This window comes from Artibeus jamaicensis, unplaced genomic scaffold (assembly GCF_021234435.1).
Source record: "Artibeus jamaicensis isolate MK-2021 breed Jamaican fruit bat unplaced genomic scaffold, CSHL_Jam_final contig_76, whole genome shotgun sequence".
In the NCBI taxonomy this organism is placed as follows: domain Eukaryota; kingdom Metazoa; phylum Chordata; class Mammalia; order Chiroptera; family Phyllostomidae; genus Artibeus; species Artibeus jamaicensis.
This window is the reverse complement of record NW_026521954.1, coordinates 21,726,866-21,754,586: the sequence shown is the minus strand read 5'-3', so window position 1 is coordinate 21,754,586 and position 27,721 is coordinate 21,726,866. Positions and strand designations below refer to the sequence as shown.

The window sequence follows — 27,721 nt, the reverse complement described above, 5'->3', positions numbered from 1 at the left end:
GGATCCCCATTCCATCCCTCCCTGACTGTAAGACCGTGGACAGATTATTAAACTGGCCTCAGCCTCAGTTTCCCCATCAGAGATGATGCAACGCAAATGCCCTTTGTATTAGTCATCCGTTGCCAGGAAGCAAATTTCCCTGAGATGTAGTGGCTTCAACAACAATGGCTTATCTCCCCTAGTTCCTGTGGCTCAGGACTTTGGGGGCATTTCAGCTGGGTGCTTCTAGCTCTGGGTCTCTGGTAAGGTTGCCATCAAATGAACAGCCAGGGGATTCACTTCCGAGCTGACGCTGACTGCTGGGGGAGGTTCTTTCCTTGGCCCTTGCCACATTGCTGCCTGAGGGTCCTCGCATGGCGTGGTGTCTGGCCTCTCTCAGAAAGGAATCTGCAGGACGAAGGTAGAAGCTGCAGTGCCTCCTAGGACCTCACTGCAGAAATTACACACCATCCTATCTGCAGTACTCTAAGGGTCGCAGGGGTTAGCCCAGGAGAAGAGGGACGCAGGCTGACTACTGTATAGCCAAGTGCTGGAAACAGCCTAAGTGCCCATCAGTAAATGACTGGATCAAAAAACTGTGGTAGCCCTGGCTGGTGTGGCTCAGTGGACTGAGTGCCGAATCAAAGGGTCACTGGTTCGATTCCCAGTCAGGGCACAGGCCTGGGTTGCAGGCCAGGTTTCCAGTGGGGGACACATGAAAGGTAATCCACACATTGATGTTTCTCCCCCTTTCACCCTCCCCCTCTCTCTAAAAATAAAAAAATAAAATATTTTTTAAAAACCTGTAGTATATTTATACGTGGAATACTACACAGCAGAAAGAAAGAAAGAACTCCTACCTTTCGCAATAGCATGGATAGAACTGGAGAGCATTAAGCTAAGTGAAATAAGCCAGGCAGTGAAAGACAAATACCATATGATCTCACCTCTAAGAGGAACCTAATGAACCAAACAAACAAGCAAAACAGAACCAGAGGCATAGAAACAAAAAACAGACTGACAGCACCCAGAGGGGAGGGGACTCAGGGGGTAAAGAAGGGGAAGAATCTAATCAAGGAATATCTATAAATGACCCGTGGACACTGACAACAGGGTGGGGACTAACTGCAGGAGCAGGGGGTGGGCGCGGCAGGGGAGATCAACAAAGGAAAATTGGGACAACTGTAACAGAACAACAACAAAAAAGTGAAGATGTTTACGGAGAGCTCAGTATCCTCACACTGCAACCAGAGTAAGCGTGGTGAGGACAAGGAGCACCCACCACGGCTCTCCACAGCCAGGCCTCGGAAACAGCCCAGGGACATGAACTGGTGTGGGTGTCTGAGCCAGAAGAAGCAGGTTTTCCAGTTTGCCTCCTGACGCCCCTCCTTCCCTAGAGGAAATCCCAGTAGAGACAGAGGTGAGGGACCACTGGCTGCAACAAAGCAGTCCCCGGACTTGAAGTGAACAGGTATCTCAGGAGCAAAGACACAAAAGCAGGGAGAGGACTCTAAATGTCAGGCGGAGGAAGTCACTTTCCTCTGCTGGGAAAGAACATGAGGAGCCACTGAAAAGTCTGGAACAAGAGTGACTTAGTCCAAACCCGTGGGTCAAGTTCATTCTCAGAGCTGTGTGGGCAGCAGACAGTGGAGGTCTGAAGGAAGCAGGCTGTCGGGGCGATCTGAGCAGCAGTGTGGGAAAGGAGAAGGGGCCTGAGACCTGTGGCTGGGAATCCCTTCCACGAGCAGCCTGCGGAGGCAGGTGAATGAAGGATTAAGGAGGCCCAGCCACCAGGCTCGGACACGGGACACGAGGGGCCAGCTGAGCTGCTATCTGTGCAGTGCCAGGGCCTGCCTCCCTCAGCCTGACCTCCAGCCTTGCATCTACTTCAGCCTATAGTGGGGGAGGCCTGAGAACGTTCAGCACGACTTGGACACAGAACTTTAAAACAAATAGTCTGTCCTTCCTTGTTCCCAGCTCTCCAGCGTGGAAAACTGATGCCGTGAAGGGCCAGACGGAATGGAATGCAGGCGGTTCTGAGCTCAGCCCCAAGGCCATGTTCTACCGAAAGGCGCCCTCCCCAGGCTGGGTGCTGGGAGGGAGGGTTGTCTCCCTCAGTGCTGTCAGTCCGAGCCTCACTTCCCCATCACATCTGTTCTGACCACTCCCTCAGCCCTGTCCGGCCAGAACCCACCTGCTCTCAGCACCCCGCACACTACCTACCTGGATGGAGTCCCTCCTGACATGACAGCCAGGGTGCCATGATACTCTACTACCTGAGAGCAGACACTGTGTCCCTAAGGACTGCAAGTCCCTAGGGCCTAGGTTGAATGCTATGGTTTTGCTCTCTGAAAACGTTTGACAAATAATCTTCTCTCCCAATTTCACGAAAAGCCAGCAGTGTTAGTATCCCCTGGGAACTTGTTATAAATGCAGAACCTCAAACCCTACCCTGCATCCAATGAATCAAGATTCTCCAGGTGGTTTCCATGCACAAACCAACTCAGAGGACAGACTCTTTTTGCAATAACATAGCATAAGATTACATTAGCTTTCGAAGCCAACTGGGTTAACTCTTGACCCTGATTCCAGTCATGGGAAATCCATTTTTTCCCACACTCACTGTGAAGTCACATCTTCCTATATTAGTTCTACTGAAGCAATGAACAGTCTAATTACACTCTGCTGAGTTATGCAAGTGCCCAGACTAAGATCTTGAGGACAAAACTCCAATCATGTTCACCTCTGTCTTCGGTGCTGAGCAAAGCCCTAGTACATAATGGTCTTATGTAAGAAAGAAAAAAAACCGACCAATGTCAGCCGAAACCATTAACACCTGACTCATGCTATGAAGCAATTCCAGTGGGCTGGCTGGTCTGGGCTCCGTGTCAGGGACCAGATTCTCCCTCTGCCCCCTGGGCAGCAACTGTGGGCCTGGGCAGGCACCCCCTTGTGTCCTCAAGAAGGCTGCCAGCATCTCCCGGGACTCATCTTTCATTAAAGTGCAGCAGTCGGAGTCCTCTGGACTTCGGGGGATAGCAGCTTTTTTTTTTAACTCTTCTCTTTTCCCAAACCCTCAACAAACCCCTCCTCCAGTTTCATTAGCCTTAATGGAGTTATTCACTCATTTCTGAGGCCATCACTGAGGCCAAGAAGAAATATCCTAATGTGTGTAAGCCAATGAGGATCCACTTCTAGAGCTGTGAGTGGCTGGAAACAGAGGCGGACTGCAACGGGAAGTCAGAAAGCTGGCGTTGGGAGCAGTGACCTGGATGCGGGGGCGGCAGCTGGACAGATGTCAACCACAGTGCCCAGCGGGTCTGCATTTCCCTTGCCTTTGAATCTTGCAACTGTTTTTCAGGATGCCCAACGTTACAGCCATCACTCACGTGGGTCATGGCCAGAAAACCTTTCTATTTTTAAATGACACACAAATGATTATGCTCCGTCACATTGTTGCAGTGATCGACTTTAAAGGGCCCTGGCTTACCTCCTCCTGGAATAACAAAGCCGTCACAGGAGCTCCTTGGGCCACTCCAGAAACCACTCCACAGCGGTTGGCCACACATAATAGAGGGTGCACTTGAAAGGCGACATCCAACAACCAGTTCTGGCTGAAGACTTTTGTGTGTTTCAAAAGTTCAATAAGCAGCAGAAGTGACCACAATGAGTCTGAAACTTTATAGCATGCGTCTTCAGGAGACAAAGTGCCTAAAACTAGATGGAGAGACTTGTAATTTTTTAAATTAAAAACTGTAGACAGGAGAGGTAACAAAGTAAAATAAGCATGAATCCTACGTTTTTGTTTCAAAAATAAAACCCAAGGTATGGGGAAACTTGTAATATGGAATTCAGAAATCTGCTCTGGCCATACGCTGTATCGAGCGTTCACCGTGCCTGCTGACCTCAAGCCAAAAGGCTCCTGGTGACTGGTCAAGCTTAGCTGGGAGAGATAGAAAACCAATGAGGCCGAAGGCGGTCAGGGAGAGGCAATTTTCTGCCCTCACCTCGGGAGCAGAGGGCAAACTTACCACCATCAGTCTCTTTAGAGGCTGGCCTAGTTGGTGCGTAGTGAGAGAAGGTGGGTGGGTCAGCACTTGCCAGGACCACTTCCCGAAAGAACGACTTAACACCCAGGCCCAGTCCGTTCTCAGGAAGGAGGTCAGCGGAGTGATCTTCACAAAAGGCAGGCAGCAGACTCAGGTGGCACCCTCACCCATCCTACCCTCGAAAGAAAGACTGCAGGAGGCCTTGGTGTTACCAACGACTCTCACTGGCAGTGTCCTCATGTGTAAAGGGAGGACAGCAATAGCCCTGTCACACACTGGAATGAGGAAAAAAGGACCCCATGTGACCAGTGCCTGGAAATGTCCCGGCCAGAGCAACACTAGGAAGGCCATTCCTGCCTTGCCCCTGATCAGCTCCACAGAGTGCTCTAACGTTCAACACACACCCGAAGTGTGACTCCTGTGAAACGCCTGTAGCACTTGGCTTGTACAGTCATGCACGTGTATGAAGTCATACCTTTGAATACTGCAGTAACTGAACAAAACGAAAATCCTCAAGTTTTCACACAGATGTAAAAACACCCCAAAGTGAGCAGAAGAGCATGGCCTCGCTTCTTACTGAATGTGAGAGTGAAGTCCAGTCGGGCAGTTTAGTTGAGCAGACTTCAACCAATCACAGCCTTTGCAGCAACAGCAGCCAAAACAGAAACCTCTCCTAGACTGTAAGGTGCTGGAGGGTGGAGATCTCTTTTATTCCACTTTATATTCTCCTAAGGAATACAGAGAAAGTATGTTTTCGCTAGAAAACATCAGCATATGTGAGGAAGATGCTGACAAGGAGGATAAACTAAATTGCCTTGAAGGGCTTACAACCTTGGAAAAACAATGTTCAGCCCTGGCCAGGTAACTCAGCGGACTAGAGTGTCATCCCAGAGCCAAAGGCTGTGGGATCTGATCCCTGGGCAGGGCGTGTGCCGGGGAGACCAACAGATGCTTCTGACATCAGTGTTTCCCTCCACCTCTCCCCCTTCCTCTCTCTCCAAAGTCCATAAACATATCCTCAAACGAAGATTTTTTTAAAAAGCGGATTCTTAATTGCTATATAATGAAACAAATAAAAATCAAAGTAGAGTAAGACTGGACTCACCACCTAATTAACACAGCAATCACAGTTTTTAAACTTCCTTAGATTTCAAATCACTCTTGACCAGGGTCCCCCTGCCCTGGAGATGGGAGATTTCCTATGGGGCCTGACTGTATGGTTCTGTGACCTCTGGCAAGTTCTTTCTTCTCTCCCAACTTTGGTTTCCCTACTCACACAGGATGTGAAATAACAAGTTTTCTAAAATTTCTCACAGCTGTAAAATCAGGTGTCCAAAACTCCTGCACATCCGTGTAGCAGCAACTGCGAAAGGCACCCGGCCTGGGCCAACCCGAGACGCACGGACCGGAACAGGCCCAGAGCGGCCCTTCCTTAAGCACGTGACCTATTAAACTGTAAAACACAGGGACCAAATGACTGTGATTCCAGGCAGGAAGGGCGACGGCCACCCGAGAGGCGCCCGTGTGGAGCCCTGGGCTGCGCAGATGAGGTGCTTTCTGGAAGGGCAGCGCTGTTTCCTGTTCCCGTGCAGCAAATACAAAGCAACCGCCACGCCAGGCATCGTGTCTTGGCACAAAAACACGACACAACGGTGACCAAGACAAAGCCCAGTCCTCGCGATGGCCGAAGGCTGGCTGGAGGAGGGCAAACGTTTGGAGAGGAGGGAGGAGCTCCGAGCAGAGGGACCTGCGCAGGTGGGCAGGGAGGCAGGGCAGCGTGAGGCACACAGGGCGGAGTCTCCGTGCGCAGGGCAGCGCGCCCACTGACGGCCGCAGGAGCGGAGCGAGGGAGCGCGCGCTGCCCTGCAGCCCCTGAGATGCCAGGCCACCGAGTCTGCACTTGAGTCCATACAACACAATGACCTCGCGACTCCAAGTGACTTCACACAATCCCTAGTGTTACAGATAAATACACTTTGTGTTCTGTCACCAGAAGGAAGATGGCTGAAAGAAAACTCCCCACAAAAAGTAGATTAAATAATTTTATTTGCAAAAGAAAAACGTCTGAACATCAGGTACAAGTCCGACCCACAATGATCCAACAACAGTCACACCCCCTCCCGAGGGCGCTGGGTGGCACGGGGCGCAGGAGCGAGTCCTGTGGAGCGCCAGCTGGACACTAACAGACCCGGTGAGGCCCTCTCACCCGAGCATCCACAACACACAATGATCGTGATAAGTGATAAAAATACAGTATCAAATACTCACCACTTGGTGAGCTATCAACACAATATAAACAATTTAGGTCCTTTGTAAAAAAATGAAAAAAATATATTTCTATTACAGCTTTATTTCAAGCACTTCCAGTTAGATACAGCTTTATATGTTTTCACTCACTATCGATAGCAAAAGGTTTGCCTTTTTTAGTATTTGTAGATAAAAATATATTACTTGTTTAAATGCTTGTACTCTGAAGCGTACTTTGCCATGTGTAAGTTCCGATAAGAAAATGAAAATATGCTCTGGTAAAATCCTGCCTGATGATCAACACTTGGATAGTTTCCATGTTTTAAAAAACTGACATCTGGGTAAAAAAGAAGTGAGGACATGGAAGAGAACCAACATTATTCTTTTCCAATGAAGCAGCCTAATTCCAGAGAATGGGCCTTCCATTTTGGAACCAAAGTGTGTGGTCCCGAAGCTGAGTTCTTTCCAGTCCAAGGAGCTGCTGCCAGCAGCCGAGAGGCAACACCTAATGATGAAGCGAGCCGGGAGGAAAGTGCTAACTGAGCTACAGAGATGGTCACTGAGAAAACGGCTCCGAGCGGCCTCTGGCCACACAGGCGAGGGGCAGGCGGAGGGACCGATCCCAGAGAACGGCGCGCTCACTGAACCGCACACATGGAGCTCCTGGGAGGGTTAACAGTTCTCGACATAGGTTCCTGGTTGTAGTTTACAATATCTGCCTTCACCACCCTCTGTCGTAAAAGAAAACAGAGTTATTATCAGGACATCAGAACATTTAGAAAGAGCTCCTTAAAGTATATTTTTATTTTCTGAACTTAGGTGAACTCCTGATGACAGACATCACAAATGCAGTAGGGGCTGGTTATCAACAGAACCAACCAGACAAACATGCCGAGCCAGGGTTGGGAGGGAAGGGGCGGGGTTTTAAGTATCTAATAACAACTTCTTCACTGAGTCTTCCCTGACTTTGTGATGTAAGTCTGAGGTTATCACAAGTCTGATAAAAAACCTGACAAATTAATGTGAAACATTAAACCCTGGTTATAACTTAAAGTGAAGGAATTAAAATTAATCATTCATATATTTTAACTGATAGACAAGACTTTGTTATTTAAAAGTAAAAAACCTCATTATTTATTAATATTTCCATAAGCCACTATCCCTAGCCACAACATTTTTACAATGTTTACAGCAATTAGTGAGTTAGTGAGAAGAGGTGTAAATGTTAAAGGGGAATCACATACAAAGGAGAAATGTTTTAGCAACCCAATATTTAAAACTTTGCCAATTTTTAAACTTTCCTCCCAAATCCTCAACTTACTTTCAAACAGCTCACTAATGGGTTATGAATAATGACTAACAAAATATAGAATGAGAAATTCAGAAAATTACTGCATACTCATTTTTAAAATAATTTAAACCAAAAGATACTTTTAACCCTTCCTTCCCCCTAGCCCACACTCAAGTATTATCTTAAATGATAAATTTAGCAATATGACCTAATATTCCTCTCTAATAATTTAAATTAAAACAAATACTTTACTGTTTTCAATGCTTTTACTTAGTCTGCACAGACAAGCATACAAAGAAGGGTAATTCAAGGCAAATTTTAAAAATACTCTTTCAATTACCAGGCTATTTCAGGAAAAATGGTATGGAATGAATAATGAAATAACTGCCTCACTTCTCCACTTCACTGCACATGTAATAAACACAACCATAAAGACAAATACGTGTGAAAGTAACTGAAATGTTATTTTAATTTGTTCCCAATTTCTTGTTTAATTCGTAAGTCTCCTGGCAAAGGATCAATTTTTCAAAGTTCTAAAACAGGACCTATGCAATATTAATTCCAATAATGTACAATAATCATTTGAACTCTATTCATAAGGGAAAAAGAACAAGATAGCATTCACTAGTTCTCACCACCCTCCCCCGCCCCACAATTGCAACAATGTATCCGTTAATACCTGTACTACTGTACTGAACAGAGTCTACTCTGAGCAGAGTTGGTATGCTGATGGTCTTCTTCCCGGTACTTCACTATTTCTGCCCTGACAATACGCTGTCAATTCCATACAACGTAAATGAAATGAAGAAGAAAAACAGAAAGTAGGTTCAATGATTGAAAACAGAAGAGAACACCAATGTAGAAAAAGAAATATACACATAAATTTAACCTTGTCACAAAAGAAAACAGCAGATGTAGACATATAAAAAGAAAGAAAATAAAGATCCAAGAAACATCATTCTTTATAATTCTATTTAATTGTTAAAAATAGACATGTTTACGGAATTTCCTACAAGTTGTAAGTTCTAGTTTTGATATCACAATTACAAATAATATATACAATTCACAGTATTTCAGAGAAAAACCAAGAATTATGCTGCTTTTCTATGCTAAAGTGCAGCAAAAGTATTAACTCCATTTCCCTCAATAAACATCACTGAGAATCTACCACGTGCCAGTCCCTCTACCCCAGGGCCGTGCAGGTAGGTCACTCGGGATCAGGTAGGTCACACGGGATCAGCTCACGAGCTGCCGTGGCCCTGATGGGAAGAGGAGTTGGTGCGCAGCTAAGTGCTTTACTAACGGACTTACGGTATGTTTGGTAACGCAGAGGATGAAGTGACTAATTTTCTGTGGAGGGGAGAGGACACATGTATCGGAGGAAACCACGTGGCATTTACAACTGTCGCATATTTAATAATACTTATTACTTGTCAACGATCTCCTGATGCTGCCCACTGCCCCCTTCCTCACAACCCTAGCAGCCACGTTCCAAATTCCACATAAAAATAAACAAGTTCAAAATGTCTTTTTCTATCATTAAAAAAAATTCTGACATACAGTACAGTATTTAAGCACAACAGCTGTTTTTTTCAAATACCTAAGAGTTTTGCTAAATAAAGAATCAATGCTTTGTTAGGCTTTTATTTGCTATAATCCTCAGAGCAGAAAGACTGCACATGACAAGTAAGCATGACAGAGATAACACACTCTCCAAAGATTTCAACTTGAAACTATCCCTCCTTTTTTTCAATTTCAAATCTTCAGAAAACTCTTGCTTCAGAACAGCACCTACTAATCAACACACGTAGAAAAACACATTAAGAAGGCTGTTGGTCATGAGAACATCTATGAAGACCGCAGAGTGAGCGAGCAGGCCGCTACAGTGTATCAGCTCTGAGTGGGCTCTGCTGCGGTTCTCCAGCCAGCGGCACTGACTTTCGGACAAGACTCGTGACTTCCTAGGCACTCAGCCTGATGCCATCAAGAGAAGCATTACCGACTGCAACATAAGGTACTGGGGGACGGGCATGCCAGTGAAAAGTTGAACACCACTATCTGCCCTGCCCGAACCTAACTGCTGCATGACAGACTGTGGGTCACCATAAAGAAAAGGGGTTTTCATAATCAGTAAGCAATGCATTAACCCTCCAGAATGTCGGTTTAAACCCCATGCTGTAAACACAACCAACTTACTGACCACTCTCTGATCAAGACACTTGGTCAAAGTACTGACTAACACAAATGGCTTGGGTATTCACCATTAATTTTCATCAATTCACAAAGAACTAAAAAGGCAACATCTTTCTTGCGGGCACTGGTTGTTTGACATAAAGCTTTGTACAAAGTTTCTGGACTGGAAGCCAGAAGCAAGGCTTTGCCGTGAGGAACGAAGCGGAATTTCCATGCCATAAACTTCATGACAGGTGATTTCATAGCAGACGGCCTGTTTAAAAGTCACTCACTGATGTTTTCACAGAAAATGTTACCTATAAAATACCAGCTTTTATTTCTGCAGCCATGAAGTACACTCCGTGACCCTCTGCTATGAGTCCCTGGAGTGATACCATGCAGGGTCCCTGAGAGGAAAGTGGCTTCATGCAGGACACCACTTCCACCCTACCTGGACGGAGAAGCGAGAACAAGATCAGACAACAAGACTACGCACTTTCTTTTTACACCACCTAATGCACTGTTAAAGAGCTGAATGCTGAACCTCCAAGACAACAGCAGTAGTAAATTTATTAATTTACTGCTGCCCTCAAGATTGAACTACTTCATAAACAGAAAAATCTGAACAATCTTGGAAACTAAGCATTTATTACCTATTCCTAACTTTTACACTGTCTCAGAGAAAAATGGTTGGGACAGAGAAAAGAAAGCACAGATAAACAATGAAAATAAAACTATTAACTAAATTGGGAATTGTAAGACATGAAATGAGGATACACTTATTGTTTAAATATCTGTCTGGCCCCACTTATGCTGGAAGTTCCTTGAGGACAAGGACTTCAACTTACTCTTCTCCGTATCCTCAGATTCTAGTGTGGTCCTTGGCACAAAGTAGACCCTCAACAAAACATTTGCTGTATTCATAAACTTCATTCCCTTTTATTTCTCCCTCTTCCCCTTCCTCTTCCTTACAGGATAGGCTGACAGCTCACTTTATATGACCCCTACACAGGAATGATCTAGGTTAGAACTAAAGTAACCTCTTTAAATAATCAATGGATGGAACTAAGACTAAAAGGCCTTATTACAACTATTTGTCATCAACAAAATTACTGTAGCATCCATTTCCAAATGACTGGTGAGTGTCTACATTTTCCTCCTTTTCTATAAAATAAATAAAAACACTTTTAAACATTACACCACATTCCCTCAGGAACATTTTAAAAGGCATAAAACCCACAAAAACTGGGCACAAGCTTGCTCTCTTTCTCCCCTTCCACTCTGCCTCCCTCTCTCCCTCCCTTCCTTTTTAATTCCTCCCCTCCCTTCCTCTCTCTCTGTCTCTCTCTGTAGTTTATATTTTATACGTACATTGCATATGTAAACAAAAAAACATAAAATCTGAACTTATTTTTTTTCCCCTAGTCCTTGACATCCAAATGGCCAAGAAGTACATGAAAATGATGCTCAACATCGCTAATCGACAGGGAAATACAAATTAACACCAAAATGAGCTACCACCTCATACTTGTTAGAATGTCTACCATCAAGAACAAAAGAGATATCCTGGTGAAGATGTTAAGAAAAGGAAACCCTTTTGCACTGTTGGTGGGAATGTAAAATGGTACAGCCACTATAAAAAACACTGTGGAGATTCCTCTAAAAATTAAATATAGAACTACCACATGATCCAACAGTTCTAATTCTGGGTATCCAAAGAAAATGAAAATACTAATTCAAAAGGATATATGCACCATTGTATTTATAACAGTGTTATTTACAACAGCCAAGATATGGAAACAACCCAAGTGTCCAACAATAGAAGAATGGACAAATAAAATGTGGTCTACAAAGATGCAGACGTACATACAACGGAATTATTATTTGGCCATGAGAAAGGAGGACATTCTGCCATTTGCTACAACATGGATGGACCTGGAGCACATTACTTTAAGTGACGTTAAGTCACACAGAGAAAGACAAGTGCTGTATAATATCACTTATAGGTAGAATTTTGAAAAGCCAAACTTTTAAAAATCAGAGAATAAAATGGTGTTTACCAGAAGATGATAGGTGAGGGATATTTCACCCTTAAATATCATTTAAGCATGAAAACTTACAATCAGTAGTAAATAAGTCCCAGGGATATAATGTACAGTACAGTGAATAATCAAACCTGCTAAGAACCTAAAATTTAATTATTACAACTACTAAAAAAATTCATTATGTAATGTTACAGAGGTACTTATTATCACTACAACAGAATTTACATTACAATACATAAATGAATCAAATTAACATGCTATACATCTTAAATTTACACATTATACGTCAAATACATTTCAATTTTTAAAGAACAACACTGTGTTTAATGTGATTTGCCAAGTGTATTTTAGAAACATCTTTTTAAGAAATGAACTTTCGAAAATGATTCCACTGGGAAATGTTAATTGTGAAATCAATAATTTAATTGGTAAAGGTAGCAAATCCATCAGGTTCAGTAAAGGAAATTGAGGCTTCTCCACATAAAGGATTCTGACAAATTGAGAAAGGTTCTAGTATCTTGAGTTCATCTTCAAATAAATGGACTCAAAGTACTGGGTTGGCCAAAAAATCTGTTACACTTTTTTCCATACAATGGCTCTAGTGGTTCTTAGTTGTCTTCGACTTTATTCCAAACAATTTTGTCAGACTGTATGGTGACAGCTGTCATATAAGCATGCATTAAAAAGAACTTATTAAACTTGGTGCATGTGCAGCCATTTTAATATTGAAGGTGGAAAAAGATATGTATGTAACATTTTTCAGAGTATTATGCTTTATTACTTCAAGAAAGGTAAAAATGTAACTGAAATGCAAAGACAGATTTGTGCAGTATGTGGAGAAGATCCTGTGGCTGGTAGAATGTGTCAAAAGTGGTTTCTGAAGCAGTTTATTGACATTTTGGCCAAATAATTCTTTGTTGTGGGGCTCTCTTATACATTGGAAGATGTTTAGCAGCACCCCTGGCCTCTGTCCACTAGCAATCAATAGCAGGAGAAAACCAAAATATCCAAATCAATAAAGTTATTGGTGAAATTGAAAAAAAAAGTATTTATTTTACAGAAAAAGTGTAATATACTTTTTGGCCAACCCAGTAAATGCCATCAACAAACTGAAGACTGACTGAAACCTCACTGCATAAGAAACAAGATGAGGTGCTCTAACAAGCAAGGCAGAGGTACAGGGAGGTCAGACCGCAGACGCCTCTTTGGTTGAAGTATGCCTAGATGTTAAGTCTGACTACCAGTGAACTGTGAATATTGATAAAGCTTCTGGTGTCCATAAAGTTTGGCCTGTCAAAAGTACCCAATGTATTTCATCTCTCTGGAGTTTTCACCGCAGCTGGGCCCTGCCACGGAGCCCAGGCGCAGCACTCTCTCTTGCAGGCCCGCCCAACACTGGGTCTCCCCTTTCTCCACTCCTGTAGGGGAGAAACGCCAGTGTCTCGACTTCTCCTCTCTTTCATCCAGTCTTTCCACGGGACCTACTGATTCTTCGTAGAAATGTCTCTCATATGCATTCCTTCCCTTCCACTGATTCTGCTGCTTATCACATTGAGGGCAGTAACCTACTTTCCTCGCTTCAATCTCTTTCCACTCAACCACAAGAAAATATCCCATTAGATTAATCCTACCAAAAAACTGCTTTCATTCATTCCTCTGCTTCAAAAATTATTTCCCACTGTCAATATGTTAGACAAAATTTATCACTTTGGCATTCATAAATCTCCATAATCTTTTCTCAAATTCCTTTTACACTCCAACACAAACAGTCATTTATTTTCAGCAAACTGCTCTTTTTTCCAAACTACAATGTGAGGTTTTCAACTTGTTCATGCCAGCTTCTCACCCAGTCATGTTCATAACCCCTGCCCCACAAACTGCCCAGTAAGCCCCCCCCCCTCCATATGGTGGAGTGGAGAAGTCTGGGACACTGCTGTCAGGCCCTGGGCCACCACTGCCTCGTCACAGGTGAGTGGGTCCAAAGCAACTTAACCTGCCCATAAAGTAAAATGAAATGCCACCTGCTCTGCAGAGTGCTTATGGGGGCCTGGCACATAACAGTGACATACTAATTCTCTTCACTGAAGGCAAGGACTACGTCTTCAACTCCTCTGATCACTGTCAGATCCACCACTCTACCACTTAACATGATGTATGATCAATACATCATTTACAATGATTTCATCATCATTCATAGACTCTCTAATTAACCAGACATCCTTTTTCAAACACCATTTAGAAATAAAACTAGAAAGCTAAGGATGCACTTGGTCCACCAAGTTCAATGTAATCAAGCAAACCACGTGGTTTCTCTTTCTCGTATCCCACCTCCTGGGCCAAAAGCAAGAAAGTGTTTTTATGTGTCTGCGAGCAATTTACATGGCACAATATATCTTCACACTGTTCCTGGTTAAGTGCTAAAATAAATGTCTTTTGAATAATGAAAAATGAAAGTAGCAGATTTCCAGAGATCCAAGGATTTTAATCAAGTCCTAAAAATAGCCACATCAGCATAACAATTTTTTAATATATTTTATTAATTATGCCATTACAGTTGTTCTATTTCCCCCCAGCATAACAATTTTAATAAATAATTGCTCTGTTTTAAAACACATATACACACACAATGACCATAAAAATAAAACTCTGAACTATGTGAAAAAGTATTAAAGAAAAATTTAAGGAAGCAGAAAATGGGGTGGAAATGGAGTGAAAGGGATTCTGGAAAAATTTAATTTATTTTTGCTTCTAAGCAAACCATTTCTGAAGCTTAACTTCAAACTACAGGTGCTTGCTGATTTTTCATCCTACCAACATGTAAATTGGTGTACTATTATAATGGTATTTTTAAATGCTTGACTGTTGGTATTCATGTTTATTTCTTAATCTTAGAAAATTAACTAGGACTAGTAAAAGAATTCAGAAATCCTCAATCAATATTATTAAACTAACAATAAAATAACATCAATAATTAATATCATTAAAGGATGTTTAAGAATATAGAGTTTTAAAAACTTGAAAAAATATTGTTTTACCAAAGCAAACATGGAAGATACCAAGTGGAGAAAATTTTAATTAAGACTTACTTTAAAAAATAGTTGGAATTTTATATGAAATATTTTAAAAATACTGTACAGTAATCCTGGAAGAACTTAAGTACAAAACAACAATATGGTCAGCACCTTAAGCCATTATTTAACCACTGATGAAATTTATATTATAGTAATCTCATTTTTCCAACAAAAAGGACAAACTGAAGTTTCAAGGGCATCATAATTTGGCAAAAACTTAGCATCCTCTGTCTTCTGCAACAAACATTGACCATTCATACACACAATCTATTTCTAGGATTTTTAAGGATATGTACATAGAATACATAAATGTGCAAGAATTCAGGGGTAAAAATTAGTATCTTTTAAGAAATAAATTATTCTTTAAAATATAAAGTTCAATATACTCACCTGTGACTGTTCTATTTCTGCTTTGTTTAACTTGATTCCAAGGATTTCAGCAGCAACTTTCTGAAAACACAGGAAGACCTACATACCAAAAATAGGTTTAAATGATTTAAAACAGGCATGCTTAAGTTACCTTCAAATAAATTGAAGTTTCCAAACAATGATAAACAGCAAGAATTGCAAAAATATGATATGCCAGGTTATTCCAAAAATAGCTTTATGTATCAAATACAGCAAGACTTTCAGTGTAATAATTTTTTAAATGATTAAACCCGTAATTTGAAAATTCATGAAATTCAGTGAACTGGTTTAAACATATACATTTTTAAACACTTACATTTTTAAGGATTTAACATAAGACAATTAATTACAACTCCCACATTTTAAAAAAATTAGCAAAACTAACGGCTGTAGGTGCTGCAGAAAATGAGAATACATTAGCCTGTACTTTACTACCTGGGTTTCTCACTGCCAACTCTATACTAGTCTTTTGATCTGGCTTTAACCTATCCCTTAACTATCCCTTTAACAATCTTTGTGGCTCTCACCAAGTCAATTAGTTCTCCACATCTCTTGAGCAAAACAACTTAGAAATCCTTACTGTATTTTATCAGTTCAGAATAAAGACATATTTTACTCCATTATTTGTAAACAAAACTCTTCCAAACACTTTTCTACAAACAGCCTTTCCATACATGTTAGCTTATGCTGGGCCCACTCTGATTCCTGGAGCTGCAAGTCAGAGATCACCTGTAATGGGTAACTTGTCTTTGCCTCAGAAGTACACTATCATGTTCTTATCCCTACTTATCTCAAGATTACTTACTGAATATTTATCATAATTTTATTTATTTAATTTTGATTTCTAATCAAAAAGAGATACTTACTCTGAAAGGCTTATGGCATTTGCCCCTCAAAATGCCCTGTACATTATGGATCACTGCTGAGCAATGTTTAGGGAAAACCAGGAAAGTTAGTGTGGTATAATAGAGAAAGAGGGGGACTGTAAAAGAAAATGAGCAATGATTTAAGAAAATGATTTATAACGGGAGTATAAATTATGTAAGATCTGGTGGACTTCGGTTTTTACTGAGTGAAATAGAAGCCATGGAGGGTGGCTTGATGTGACTTCTATTTTAACAGGTTCGATCTGGCTGCTGGACTGTGTATTCACCAGAGAAGGTCAGGGTACAAAAGAGGAAACCAGCCCTGGCCACTGTGGTTCATTGGAGCATCATCCCATAAACTGGAGGGTCATGGGTTCATGACCTGGTCAGGGTTTATCCCTGGTCAGGGCACATGGCTAGGGTGAGGGTTTGGTCCTGTGGTAAGGGCCATCCATGTTCTTCTCCAGCACTGATGTCTCTCTCTCCCTGGCTCTCCCTCTCCTCCCCTCTCTCTAAAATCAGTAAGCATGTCCTCAGGTGAGGATAAAAAGAAGAAAAAAAGACACAGCAAAGACACAAAATAAGAGATGATGAAGGCTTAAAACAAAGTCATAGCAGTGCAGATGGTAAAAAGCAATCACCATGTTGTAGACATATTTTGAAAACAGAGCCAACAGACTTGGTGACAGACACAGATGTGGGGTGTCAAAAAACAGAGGAGTCAAGGATGACTCCAGTATAACACTGGCCTTAGCAATTGGTAAAAGAACTGCCATTTATTGAAGTGGAAAGTCTGTGAAAGATCTGAGGAGGAAATAGCAAGAGCTCAATTCTGGACCTCAATTAACTGGGATGGCCTATTGGACATGTAGGTGGAGGTGTCAGGCAGGCAGTTGAATACTGAGTATGGTCAAAGCAACGAGACTAGACAAGGACACCAAGGAAATTAATTAGAAAAAGAAAAGACTGGGCCCAAGGGCACGCCAATATTTAGGAGCTGGAGAGATAAGAAATCAGTAGAATGGACTAAAAAAGAATACTTAGCAAGGAAGAAAAGCAGGAGGTACAGTATCCTGGAAGCTAAGTGAAGAAACTATTTTAAACAGAAGAGTAATCAACTATTTTACACGCTGCAACTAAGTCAAGTAAGATGAGAACTAAGAACTGGCCAGCGAATTTAGCAAAAAAGTGGTCATTGGTGACCTTGGTAACAGCAATTTGGGTAAAATATTCGGGACAAAAGACTGACTAGAACTGTTCGAGAAGCTTGGAGGAGAGAACTAGAGACAACTCTTTCAAAACAGTCTACTGGAAAGTAGGGGAAAGAAGGTGATAGAGAAGATGTGGAATCAAGAGTTTTCTTGTTTTTAAGACAAGAGAAGTCATACTATTTGATGTTGACAGAATAATCCAGTAAAGAGAAAAAGCAGGATGGGGAGAAAATTGCAAAACAATGTTCATTACTATGCAAAAAGTTGGCCTTAGCTAGGAGCATGAGCAGTTCATCCTGCAGTAACAGCAGAGAAGAAAATACCTGGGAGCAGATACAGGGTAGGAGGGAGAGTGAGGTAAAGGTGGTGGCAAGAGTACATGAGAGTTGTCTTCTGTTTCAAATTTATTATAAATAAGAAGCACAGTCATCAGCTGAGAGAAGGACAAGGAAGTTTTGAAGTTTTGAAGATTGAAGAGAGGAGAGAAGCTATGGACAGTCATTAGTTGAAGGAGAGATAGTGGGCTATGATCATGGAGGATAATTACTAAGCAGCATTAAAGGCCCAGTAAGTGATGGTGAATTTTCAGTAAAAACGCCAGCACGCCTCTGTGTTGCTCCCTGACCATGTTCAAAGACATGAGTGTAGCCATAAAAAAGTAGGGGGTTGATTTAAACCAGAGCTAAGGCCAAGTGAGTCTGATAAAGTGCAAAAGGGGAATGGGAACGGAGGGTATAGGCACGGCAACAATTCTCACTGGTCATATTTAAATTAGAAAGAGTGAAAAATTAAGACATAAACGGAGGTCAGGGACACTGAAAGGGTGTTAGGATCAGTGTCTTGGAAGTCCTGCTGAGGTTGCAGACTGATTGAGTTAGGGAACTCAAAGGTGTGAGCTGAAAAGACAGGATGCAATCGGTGACTAGGATGCCCGATATGAAGATACGCGACGACAGGACTGCAGTGATTTGCAATGACAATGCATGGGACTGAGTGGCTGAGGTGGGTGACGGGCAAAGAATTGACATCACTCAGTATTATGACTAAGGTAATATTAGAGAAAAGTATAAGCCAGGAGAAGTAACCTGGAGTTGGAAATGACTTATAATTCTTAAAGTGATTCCACCAAACCATTTCAAAGTTGCATTAAAAAAATGAGAATTTTTAATGGTGGTTCAATATAAGTACACAAAAAACTTAGTGGTTAAACACAACCTAAAATACTGGAAGTTAAAATAATTCTAAAATGGCTACAGACCCCTAGGTTCGTGAGTGTAGAAGCCTGGTACACGGATAGACTTATCAAGGAGTACCAATACTATACACTTTTCTAATGGTATGTGTGCGTATATGTGAATGTTTGTAAAATCCTGGGGGAAAGGGTTCTAAGAGGTCAATTTTTTAAGTGTCAGATCCAAAAAAAGATTAAACACCCTTTATTTTATTTAATACGTATCTTGAGCATGAAAACCATGAAGGAAATCATAAAGAAAAAATATCAGGATTAAACCACAGAAAAATTCAAACTTCTTTTGGTTGAACTATGTCAAGAAAATTAATGAACAGTGAAGAATATTTGCACAAATTATGACAAATGATTGTTATTCCTGATATAAAAATGGTCACAACAATTTTAAAGGCATATTACAGCCCTGGCTGGTGTGGCTCAGTGGACTGAGCGCTGGCCTGTAAACAGAAAGGTCGCTGAGCTGATTCCCAGTCAGGGTACATGCCTGGGTTGTGGGTCAGGTCCCCAGCTGGGGGCATATGAGAAGCAACTGATAGATGTTTTTCTCCCTCTCTTTCTCCCTCCCTTTCTCCTTTCCCTTCCCTCTAAAAGTAAGTAAAATCTTTTTTTTTTAAAGCAGGTTACAAACAGATAATAGGCAGAAAATAGGTAATAAAAAATTTCAATATTCAACCTCAACAGCAATCAAAGTTAATTTAAAATTTAAATAGCAAAATACCCTTTTGCCTACCAAATTGAGAAATACTTAAAAATAAATAAATCCTGAATGTTGAGAGTGCAGTGGTATAGCACTCACACAATATGTGAGTGGTAATTTGTAATATGTTTCAATTCCTTTTCAAGGAATCCACCTAAAGGAAATGATCAGGGGGATCACTTTGTACATTATACAAATGTCTAATAGAACACTGAGTGTCCACTTTAATTAATTTTTAAATTTTTTTAAAAAGGAAATAATCAAAACTTCAAAGCTTAGAGACAAAGTTTTACAATAAATTATTATGTCAAAACTTGAAAACAACCTATATGTCTAACAATAGGAACTTGGTTGAATAGATTTTTTAATAGTTATTTAATGAATTATTAAATCCATTTAGTAATATTAAATGACAGCAAAATTTTCTTCAGATGTGTATATTAAAGAAGGAAGTAAAACAAAATTATTTCTATATTGTGACCTTAATTCTTTAGAATAAATATTTAGTGTGGTTAACACAGTGAGCCCTATGAATCCATTAGCTGTGTAACCTAGACCCTCATTACATAATCTCACTAAGACTCATCTATAAAGCAAAGATGATCAGAGTAGGATGGTGCCTGTCACAAAGTAAGCTCTCAGTAAATGCAATCTGCTGGCAGCAGTACTGATATTGGTGAGGATCAGAAAAAGAAGACTAGAAGGAATCACAAGAGGTTAGAATGGCCATCTCTGAATGCTAAATAAGATCATGGGTGACATATATTCTTTTCAAACTCTTATATTTTTAAATACTCTAAGAGAACCATAAAACTATGTTAAATGAATTATAAAACATAAAGAGAATAACCATATCTCATATAATCTATTTTATGTCTTCAGTAAGCATTCACTTGTTGCAAAAGTTAAATAATGGAAGTATCCTTCCCATGAATATTAGTAAGTTAAGGTAAATAAACCTCACTTACAACATTCAAAATTCATTATCTTACTTACAGAGTCTCCAGTCTTTGCTGAGACAAAGTGGCTACTAAAACCATTTTCCTGGCAGAACCGTAAGTGTTTTTCAAGTTTTACTGTTCGCATATGCTCCAAATCAACTAGAAAGGTGAACAAAAACAGGAAGAAAAATTTCATATTAGAGTCGATCAATATACTTTAACATGTTCAAATTTGATTTATTTTCTAATATTATATCCCAGCTTAGATACCAGCTGCATAATGTGGGCAATTTCCTTAATTTCTTTATGCCTCAGTACCTAAATTTAAAAACCAAGACTAACAGATATACCTAGTGTTAGAGAATTAATCTATGTATAGTGCACAAGTGCTCAAGAAATGAAAGTTATCATTCTTATCTGTGTAGCCTCAGGCACACTGATGATACTCACAATATATATATACTTAGTATAATAAGTTTAAACATAGTGATGAATAGAAAGATACACTTACCCAAACATATTTGATTGAAACAGTTTGATTACTGTAATAATGATTAGTTCTGCCATTTTTATAAAAAATGATGTTCACACAAATATGTAATTTTCTGCTAAAATGTATCCACATTTCATAGTTTATTTAATTTATTTAAAGGCATGGTTTCATTTCACAAAGACACAGCTCAGCTGCTTTCCAAACCTAAGGATGCATGTGGAAAGTAAGGGGCAAGCATTTACTTCCTTGAATACCTGTAGGTGCTTTAAAGTAAAGCACAGTATTCATATCCAATACCGGTTTTATCCAGCACAGTCTATTTTTTCAAATGTGATCTTTTATTGAACAGTTTCTCTTTTTATAACACTAGAAACCCTATAAGGGTGTTGACTCAATGCCGTCAAATTATAAGGCAAATATATTCACAGGATTTAAGGACAACTAGGCTCTTTGAGTCAATATAGGGGGAAAAAAGTTCAACTGATTTCCTGAGGAAGGGACCCAACTGACTTGTAAAAACTTGTAAATTTGCAAATCTAGTAAGCCTACATAATAGTGTCAATTGATTATCAACTAAAAAGTGCTCTCGTTTTACATAAAAGGTTTTATTTAAAATTATATTGAAGGTCTTTAGCTTGTAAGCTCAAGAGATCTTTCTCTAGGAGATTTTTTACTTAGTGAAGGGATTTCAGAGTCCCATTTTTATTGCTTAGCTTGAATAATATGGAGCTTTTTTTCTTTTCTGGCCACAAGTTGCCGTTTCTTAAACATCACTGACACCTTATTTACAAGAACAGGCCAAAAAACGTCCAGATACCATAGGCATCAATAAGTAGAAGGCTAACATACTAAGTTATTAGCACTGACATACATACATCTAGGTTATCATAATATTAAAGCTAAAATCTTTCCTAATTTAACAAGAATAAGAACAAGTCTTGTCACTAGGAAAAGTCCCCAATGAAATCACTGTCCAATTTTTTTTAATGAAGTCTGTCATTTAGTATGTGTATCTGTCTTTTTCAAATGGAACAGTGTATCATTGTTCAATTTTTTTCTTTCTCTTTTTTTCTTCTCCCCCTCTGCCAACCCCACAACTCCTGAACTACCACCTAAGTTTATCTATAACACTGGGGGATTTACTGTCCAAGCAAAAGGTTTTTTCCTAATAAAACTAGTAATAAAAGACTAGTATGTCACTGATCAATTTGGGGGTCAAAGCATTTACTGGACAAACACGTATTGAGTACCTATTACATACCAAGTACTGTGCTAGATACAAAGAACCCAAAGATGAAAAAGATACAATCCAGGTCCTCAAAAAATCATCACGAATATAAACATCAATGACAATTAAAGATACAAAAATTATTTTAAATAACTGAGATTCTGACAAACATGAAAGCAGAAATGAAAAGGTCCTCACAGAACTTCAAAGTTTTTTCCTGTTGTGTTAGAATTTAGTGGGCAACATTTAAGAGGGCTCAGTTACTAGAGTATTTCATTCTAAATAATCCAGAAATATAAATTCTGAAGATACAGTATAGTTAGAGTGAGACACCAGTAAAATCTTTCTTTTCTTCCATTTTTATTTTTTTGAGCATTCTTAAAATGGCCATCCGGTACCTACCTATCTTACATGTGATAACATTCTCACTGTTAGGACTTCCTTGATATCCTTCAGTGAACCACATCATTCTTCTATGTGACATCGCTGGGAAAAAATATATATCTATATCTATATCTATATCTATATCTATCTATCTATCTATCTATCTATATATATATATATATATATATATACACACACACATATATAATTTTATATTCCTTGCCCAAGGACATTTTCTCATGGCTTATACAGAGAGGAAGGAAGAGAGAAAAGCATCGGTGTGAGAGAGAAGCATCGACTGGTCACCTCCTACAGCACTCAGACCGGAGATAGTTCGTACCCTGACCAGGGATCAAACCCACACCTTAGGTATGGACCAGGAATGGAACCCGTGACCTTTCAGTTGTAGGATTACGCTCCGGTCAACTCAGCCATACCAGCCAGGGCCTAGGTGTTATATTTTATTTTACAAAGTAGAATTATAATTTCCTAATAATAATAATAGTAATAATAATTGCTCATTTTCCAAATATTCAGACAAACAGCCATGAAAATGAAATTTAAAATGCTATCAACTAAAGACAACTATTGTTAACATGTGGGGTATATCCTTCCAATGTCTAAGCAATTGAAGGACAAAGACACTGATATTGTACATTTGCCATTTCATTTACCTCAACCATACTATTGGGTTGACTGGAAAGTACATATGGTTTTTTCTGTAAAATAAATGACACATTTTTCAATCACTTTATTGATTTGGGTAATCTGAGCATCATCCAATGAGAAATCTCCAGCACAGAATTTCACAAACCACTTTTGACACATTTTATCAGCCACAGCACCGTCTCCATACACTGCACAAATCTTTATATGCATTTCACTTGTGTTCTTGCCTTTTTTGAAATAATAAAGCATAATATCGGAAAATGTGGCATATTTTCTTCCATCTTCAATATTAAAATGGCTGCACAAAACTTCATCAATTTTGTTAACTTTTTTAAAAAAGTATGCTGATAGGACAGCTGTCACAACACATTCTAACAACATTGTTTCAAATCAAGTTAAAGACAACTACGTGCTACTAGAGACATCTTCTGGAAAAAAACAGACAAACTTTGTGGCCAATCCATACATCCTGTTTAACCATGCACTTAACAATGTCAACAGATAACCACTTTACTGATCATCTATTCATTCATTCAACAAATATTTGAGCATCAGGCACTGACCTGGATGCTGCATACATAACAATGAGCTTATGTCATAATGAAGAAAAAAAGACCAACAAGTAAAATACATAGTATGGCAAATGCTGACAGATCTTATGAAGAAAAATAAAGGGTACCTGAGAGGCAGTACTCTTTTAAATAGGCAGGTGAAAAACCTTAGAAAGGCTAAGGAGCAAGAAGACCTGGGGGAAAGCCCTCCAAGCAGAGGGAACTGCAAAGGCCCTAAAGAAAGATTATTTTTAGCAGATTCAAGGAAAAGCCAGGAGGCCACAGTGCTGAAATGAGTTCAAAAGAGAGGAAAACAGTGGGAAAGGGACTGAAAAGCCAGGGCCAGATCATGTGGAGTGTGCAGGCCACTCTAAGAGAGATGGGAAGTTACTGGAGGGTCGTGACAAAAAAACAAAAGTTATAATCTGACTCACATTTTAAAAGGTTCTGAGCTCTTTATTGAGAATAAACTACAGAGGGACAAATGTAAAGCAGAGAAGACACTGAGGGACCTATAATCTAAGAAAGAGAGGGTGGTAATTAGGACAAGAGTGGTAAGCAACTGAGATAGTAAAAAGTGGGTCAGATTCTAAAATACTTTTGGAATAAAAAGTAAATAGGATTTGTGTCCTGGCAGGTGTGGCTCAGTGGATTGAGCACCAGACTGAGAATCAAAGGGTTTGCTCCAGACTCACTTTACTTAGGTTCATGAGTGCATAGAGATTTGCATTTAAGTAGAGCTAAGGTTTTCCCAACCTTGTACAATATGTGAAAAGAAAAACAGGTAAGTTGAAGGGAGTAACTGCAATGTAATGATTACATTTGTGAAACAGGGAGTATAAGTTGATTGAGAAGAGGGTGGAGGAAAATGAAAAATTGGTAAATCAATTGATTTTAAGGTCTTACATGGATTTTCAAATTATCGAAGTTGTGTTACTAAAGGAAGTGAGCTGGAAAGATAACAGAAACTGGGGTGCATGAAATTGGTATTATAAAGAGGGTACAGACACTGATACCAACTCGATCTTCAGAATAATTATGTCTGTGTAGATGTGTGTGGGGGGGCAACATGACTGGAAGTACAGAATTCAGTGAACTGAGAGACCAAGGTATTAGAATAATCTGTATTAATATTGAAATTACTAAGAATTATGACAGACTATTATCAGAATGCCTGTGACCAAGGAGCCAAAATCTTCAAGGAATTCAAGGAAATGATGTGAGTGTTGACTAACAAATGTAAGTGGCAGGAGGTATGACCATATGGCTTGATAATCAAATCTAAGGGCTCTTAAGGAAGATGAAGACTGATCTGAGAAGAACACCAAGGAACAAGAAGGTCACCTCTCCCACCTTCAGTCCTGATAAGGTGTAGATAGGGGGGAAAAAAACAACACTTCAAAGGGCTTCAGGAGAAGGCAGCCCTGTCCTTAGGGGGAGACCAAGAGACAGAACAAGCACTTTAAAAACTTCTGTTTGAGGAAGATGTTAAGAATACAGGAATTTTATTGGTATCTTTTTGTAAGCTAGTGCAGACCCAGTAGAAGTGCCTCAGAAGTTAAGAAAGAACAGAAGCTGGTGCTACTGACCACTGGCCTTGCTTTTAAGGCCACTGGTCAGTCACTTAAACCACAGGACCTGGTTTAAGTCACTCTGAGCCTTGCTTTTTTTGCATGTGAAATCAGAATGAGGCTTCACCTATCTACCAAGATTGATATTCTAAGTCTAGTTGGTGTCTCTTCAAGGAAGAAAGAATAAAATAAATAAACTAAGCAGAAAGAATATCAGCTTTGGTGATGATCGCTTAAAGAATTTAATTTTTTTCTGAAATTTTAATGAAAAGAATAAAGATATACAAACTTTAAATGCTCATTATAAAAAGGGGAATTATATACCCGGTAATTACTTATTAGTACTTTAAAATATTCATTAATAACAATAAACCATAAAACTGAGCCCATAAGATTATGAAATAAGATATACCTTGTCTTAGCACTGATTTTATAAAGTCCTTCACAAAGTACTTGCAGCTGTATATACAAATTGTGAAATTACATATTTAAAAATGATCCATCATGATTAGCCAAAACATGGCAAGTAAAATACCTTTAATAATTTATTAAATTTGATTTACATGTGCTTAAAATTATGTCTATATTTTGACTTCTAAAACACACTCATGCTAATTAGGTAAGTCTATGACAACTTTTCTTTCTTAAATTTTACTTTCAATTACAGTTTGCATTTAACATTATTTTGTATCAGTTTCAGGTGTACAGCACAGTGATTAGACAATCACATACCTTACAAAGTGTTCCTCCCAATATTTCAGGTGCCCACCTGGCACCACTCTATTCGCTGTGCTTTATTTCACATCCCTGTCATGAGTTTGTAACTACCAGTTAGTACCTCTAAATCCCATCACCTTTTTCACCCGGCCCCCAAACCCCTCTCCCTTCTGACAACCATTGGTCTGTTCTCTGTACCTATGAATTTGTTTGTTTTGTTTGTTTAATCCTCTTCTTTAGATTCCACATATAAGTGAAATCACACAGTATTTGTCTTTCTCTCTGGCTTATTTCACTTCGCATAATACCTTCCAGGTCCATTCATGCTGTCTCAAATGGTTAAGATTTCATTCTTTCCATAGCCAAGTATGTCGAATATGTACCACTATTTTCTTACCCACTCACCTACTGATATGCCCTTGAGCAGCTTCCATATCTTGGCTATTGTTAATAATGCTGCAATGAATATAAGGATGCATATATCCTTTCAAACTAGTGTTTTGGGTTTCTTCACCCTGAAGTGGAATTGCTGGGTCATAAGGCAGTTCCATTTTTAATTTTTTGAGGAACCTCCACACTGTTTTCCACAGTGGTTGCACCAGTCTGCATTCCCACCAATGGTGAGTAAGGGTTCCCTTTTCTCCACATCCTTGCCAGTACTTTTTTGTTGATTTACTGATGACAGCCATTCTGACAGGTGTAAGATGATATCTCACTGTGGTTTTAATTTGCATTTCTCTGGTGATTAGTGATGTTGATCATCTTTTCCTGTGTCTACTGGCCATCTGTATGTCCACTCTGGAGAAGTGTCTATGCCCATTTTTTAATTGGATTGTTTTTTGGTGTTGAGTTGTCTGAGTTATTTACAAATTTTGGATATTGACCCTTATATCAATGTGTCATTGGTGAATATCTTCTCCCATTCAGTAAGTTAGTTGTAAGTTAGTTGTCTTTTCATTTTCTTGATGGTTTCCTGTGACAACTTCTCTTTTTAAGACCTATTCGCTTACTGGCATTCAGACACCCTTATTCAGGATCTTCATTGCATCTATCTATAGGATTTCTAATATAATGAACAGAATCATTTTAAAAAACACAGTACCAACTGTAATGATAGTTTGAAAAATAGATATATCAAATGAATAATAATAATCAGGGCTACTGATCAGAGTGATATAAAATTTTAAGTAAACTTTAAAGTTCTTAAAAATATTACAATACCTATATTACTTTTTATAATGGCCTGAGACTTTGTAATATTCCTATCTTCCTAAATACTCGTTTTTCAACATGCTATAAGAACATATTATATAATGAATATGATTTTTTATTCATACCAGAATGTATTACTTCATGTTTTTTAAAAAAAGTAAAAAGTATTATATGATGCTAATTCATTCTACTGTTGTCTATTCCCTGTCAGTGGAAGGACATATTAAAAGTATAAACTGTTTTTGCTCCCCAGTTCACATATGATGTCAGAAATAGAATACTCTTAGTGAAACAACTGTAAAATATGTCACTATCTAACTTAAAGAAGTAGAAACAAAATTCAAATAGAGCACTCACACAGGTTTTTCACAGTAATTTTTAGGTTATCAAGGAAACATCTAGAGTGTTGATCTGGTTATACTCAATTCAAACAAACTACTTGTCACATTAACTACCTCCAGGAAGTTACTCCAAACACAAAATAAACTGTTTATGCTCCTACTCAGATAGATAACATGACAGATTGTTATTAGTTGAAGACAGATGAAATACATTAATTTGATTGTGAGCATGTGTTTAATTTTACCCTGCCATGTACACTCTGTAATGCTGTCCTTCTATCGTGACATAGTAAATCATACTGTATTACAAGAATTGGTAATGCAAGAAA

General features: G+C 39.4%; 1 protein-coding gene across 2 annotated transcripts in view; it reads right to left on the bottom strand.

Moving 5' to 3' along the window:
* Positions 1 to 6,063: 6,063 nt before the first annotated feature.
* Positions 6,064 to 27,721, bottom strand: part of RAB28 (RAB28, member RAS oncogene family) — an 80,254-nt gene continuing 58,596 nt past the window's right edge. Inside the window, exons 5-8 of one of the 2 annotated variants that reach the window (XM_053672427.1) lie at positions 20,282 to 20,385; positions 15,245 to 15,322; positions 8,246 to 8,340; positions 6,921 to 7,006 (exon numbers count right to left, since the gene is read on the bottom strand). In XM_053672427.1, coding sequence (XP_053528402.1) covers positions 8,251 to 8,340; positions 15,245 to 15,322; positions 20,282 to 20,385 — 272 coding nt within the window. In that variant the 3' untranslated portion in view covers positions 6,921 to 7,006; positions 8,246 to 8,250. Of the gene's footprint in view, positions 7,007 to 8,245; positions 8,341 to 15,244; positions 15,323 to 20,281; positions 20,386 to 27,721 lie in introns of both variants that reach the window. The other variant, XM_053672426.1, reaches the window with a different exon arrangement.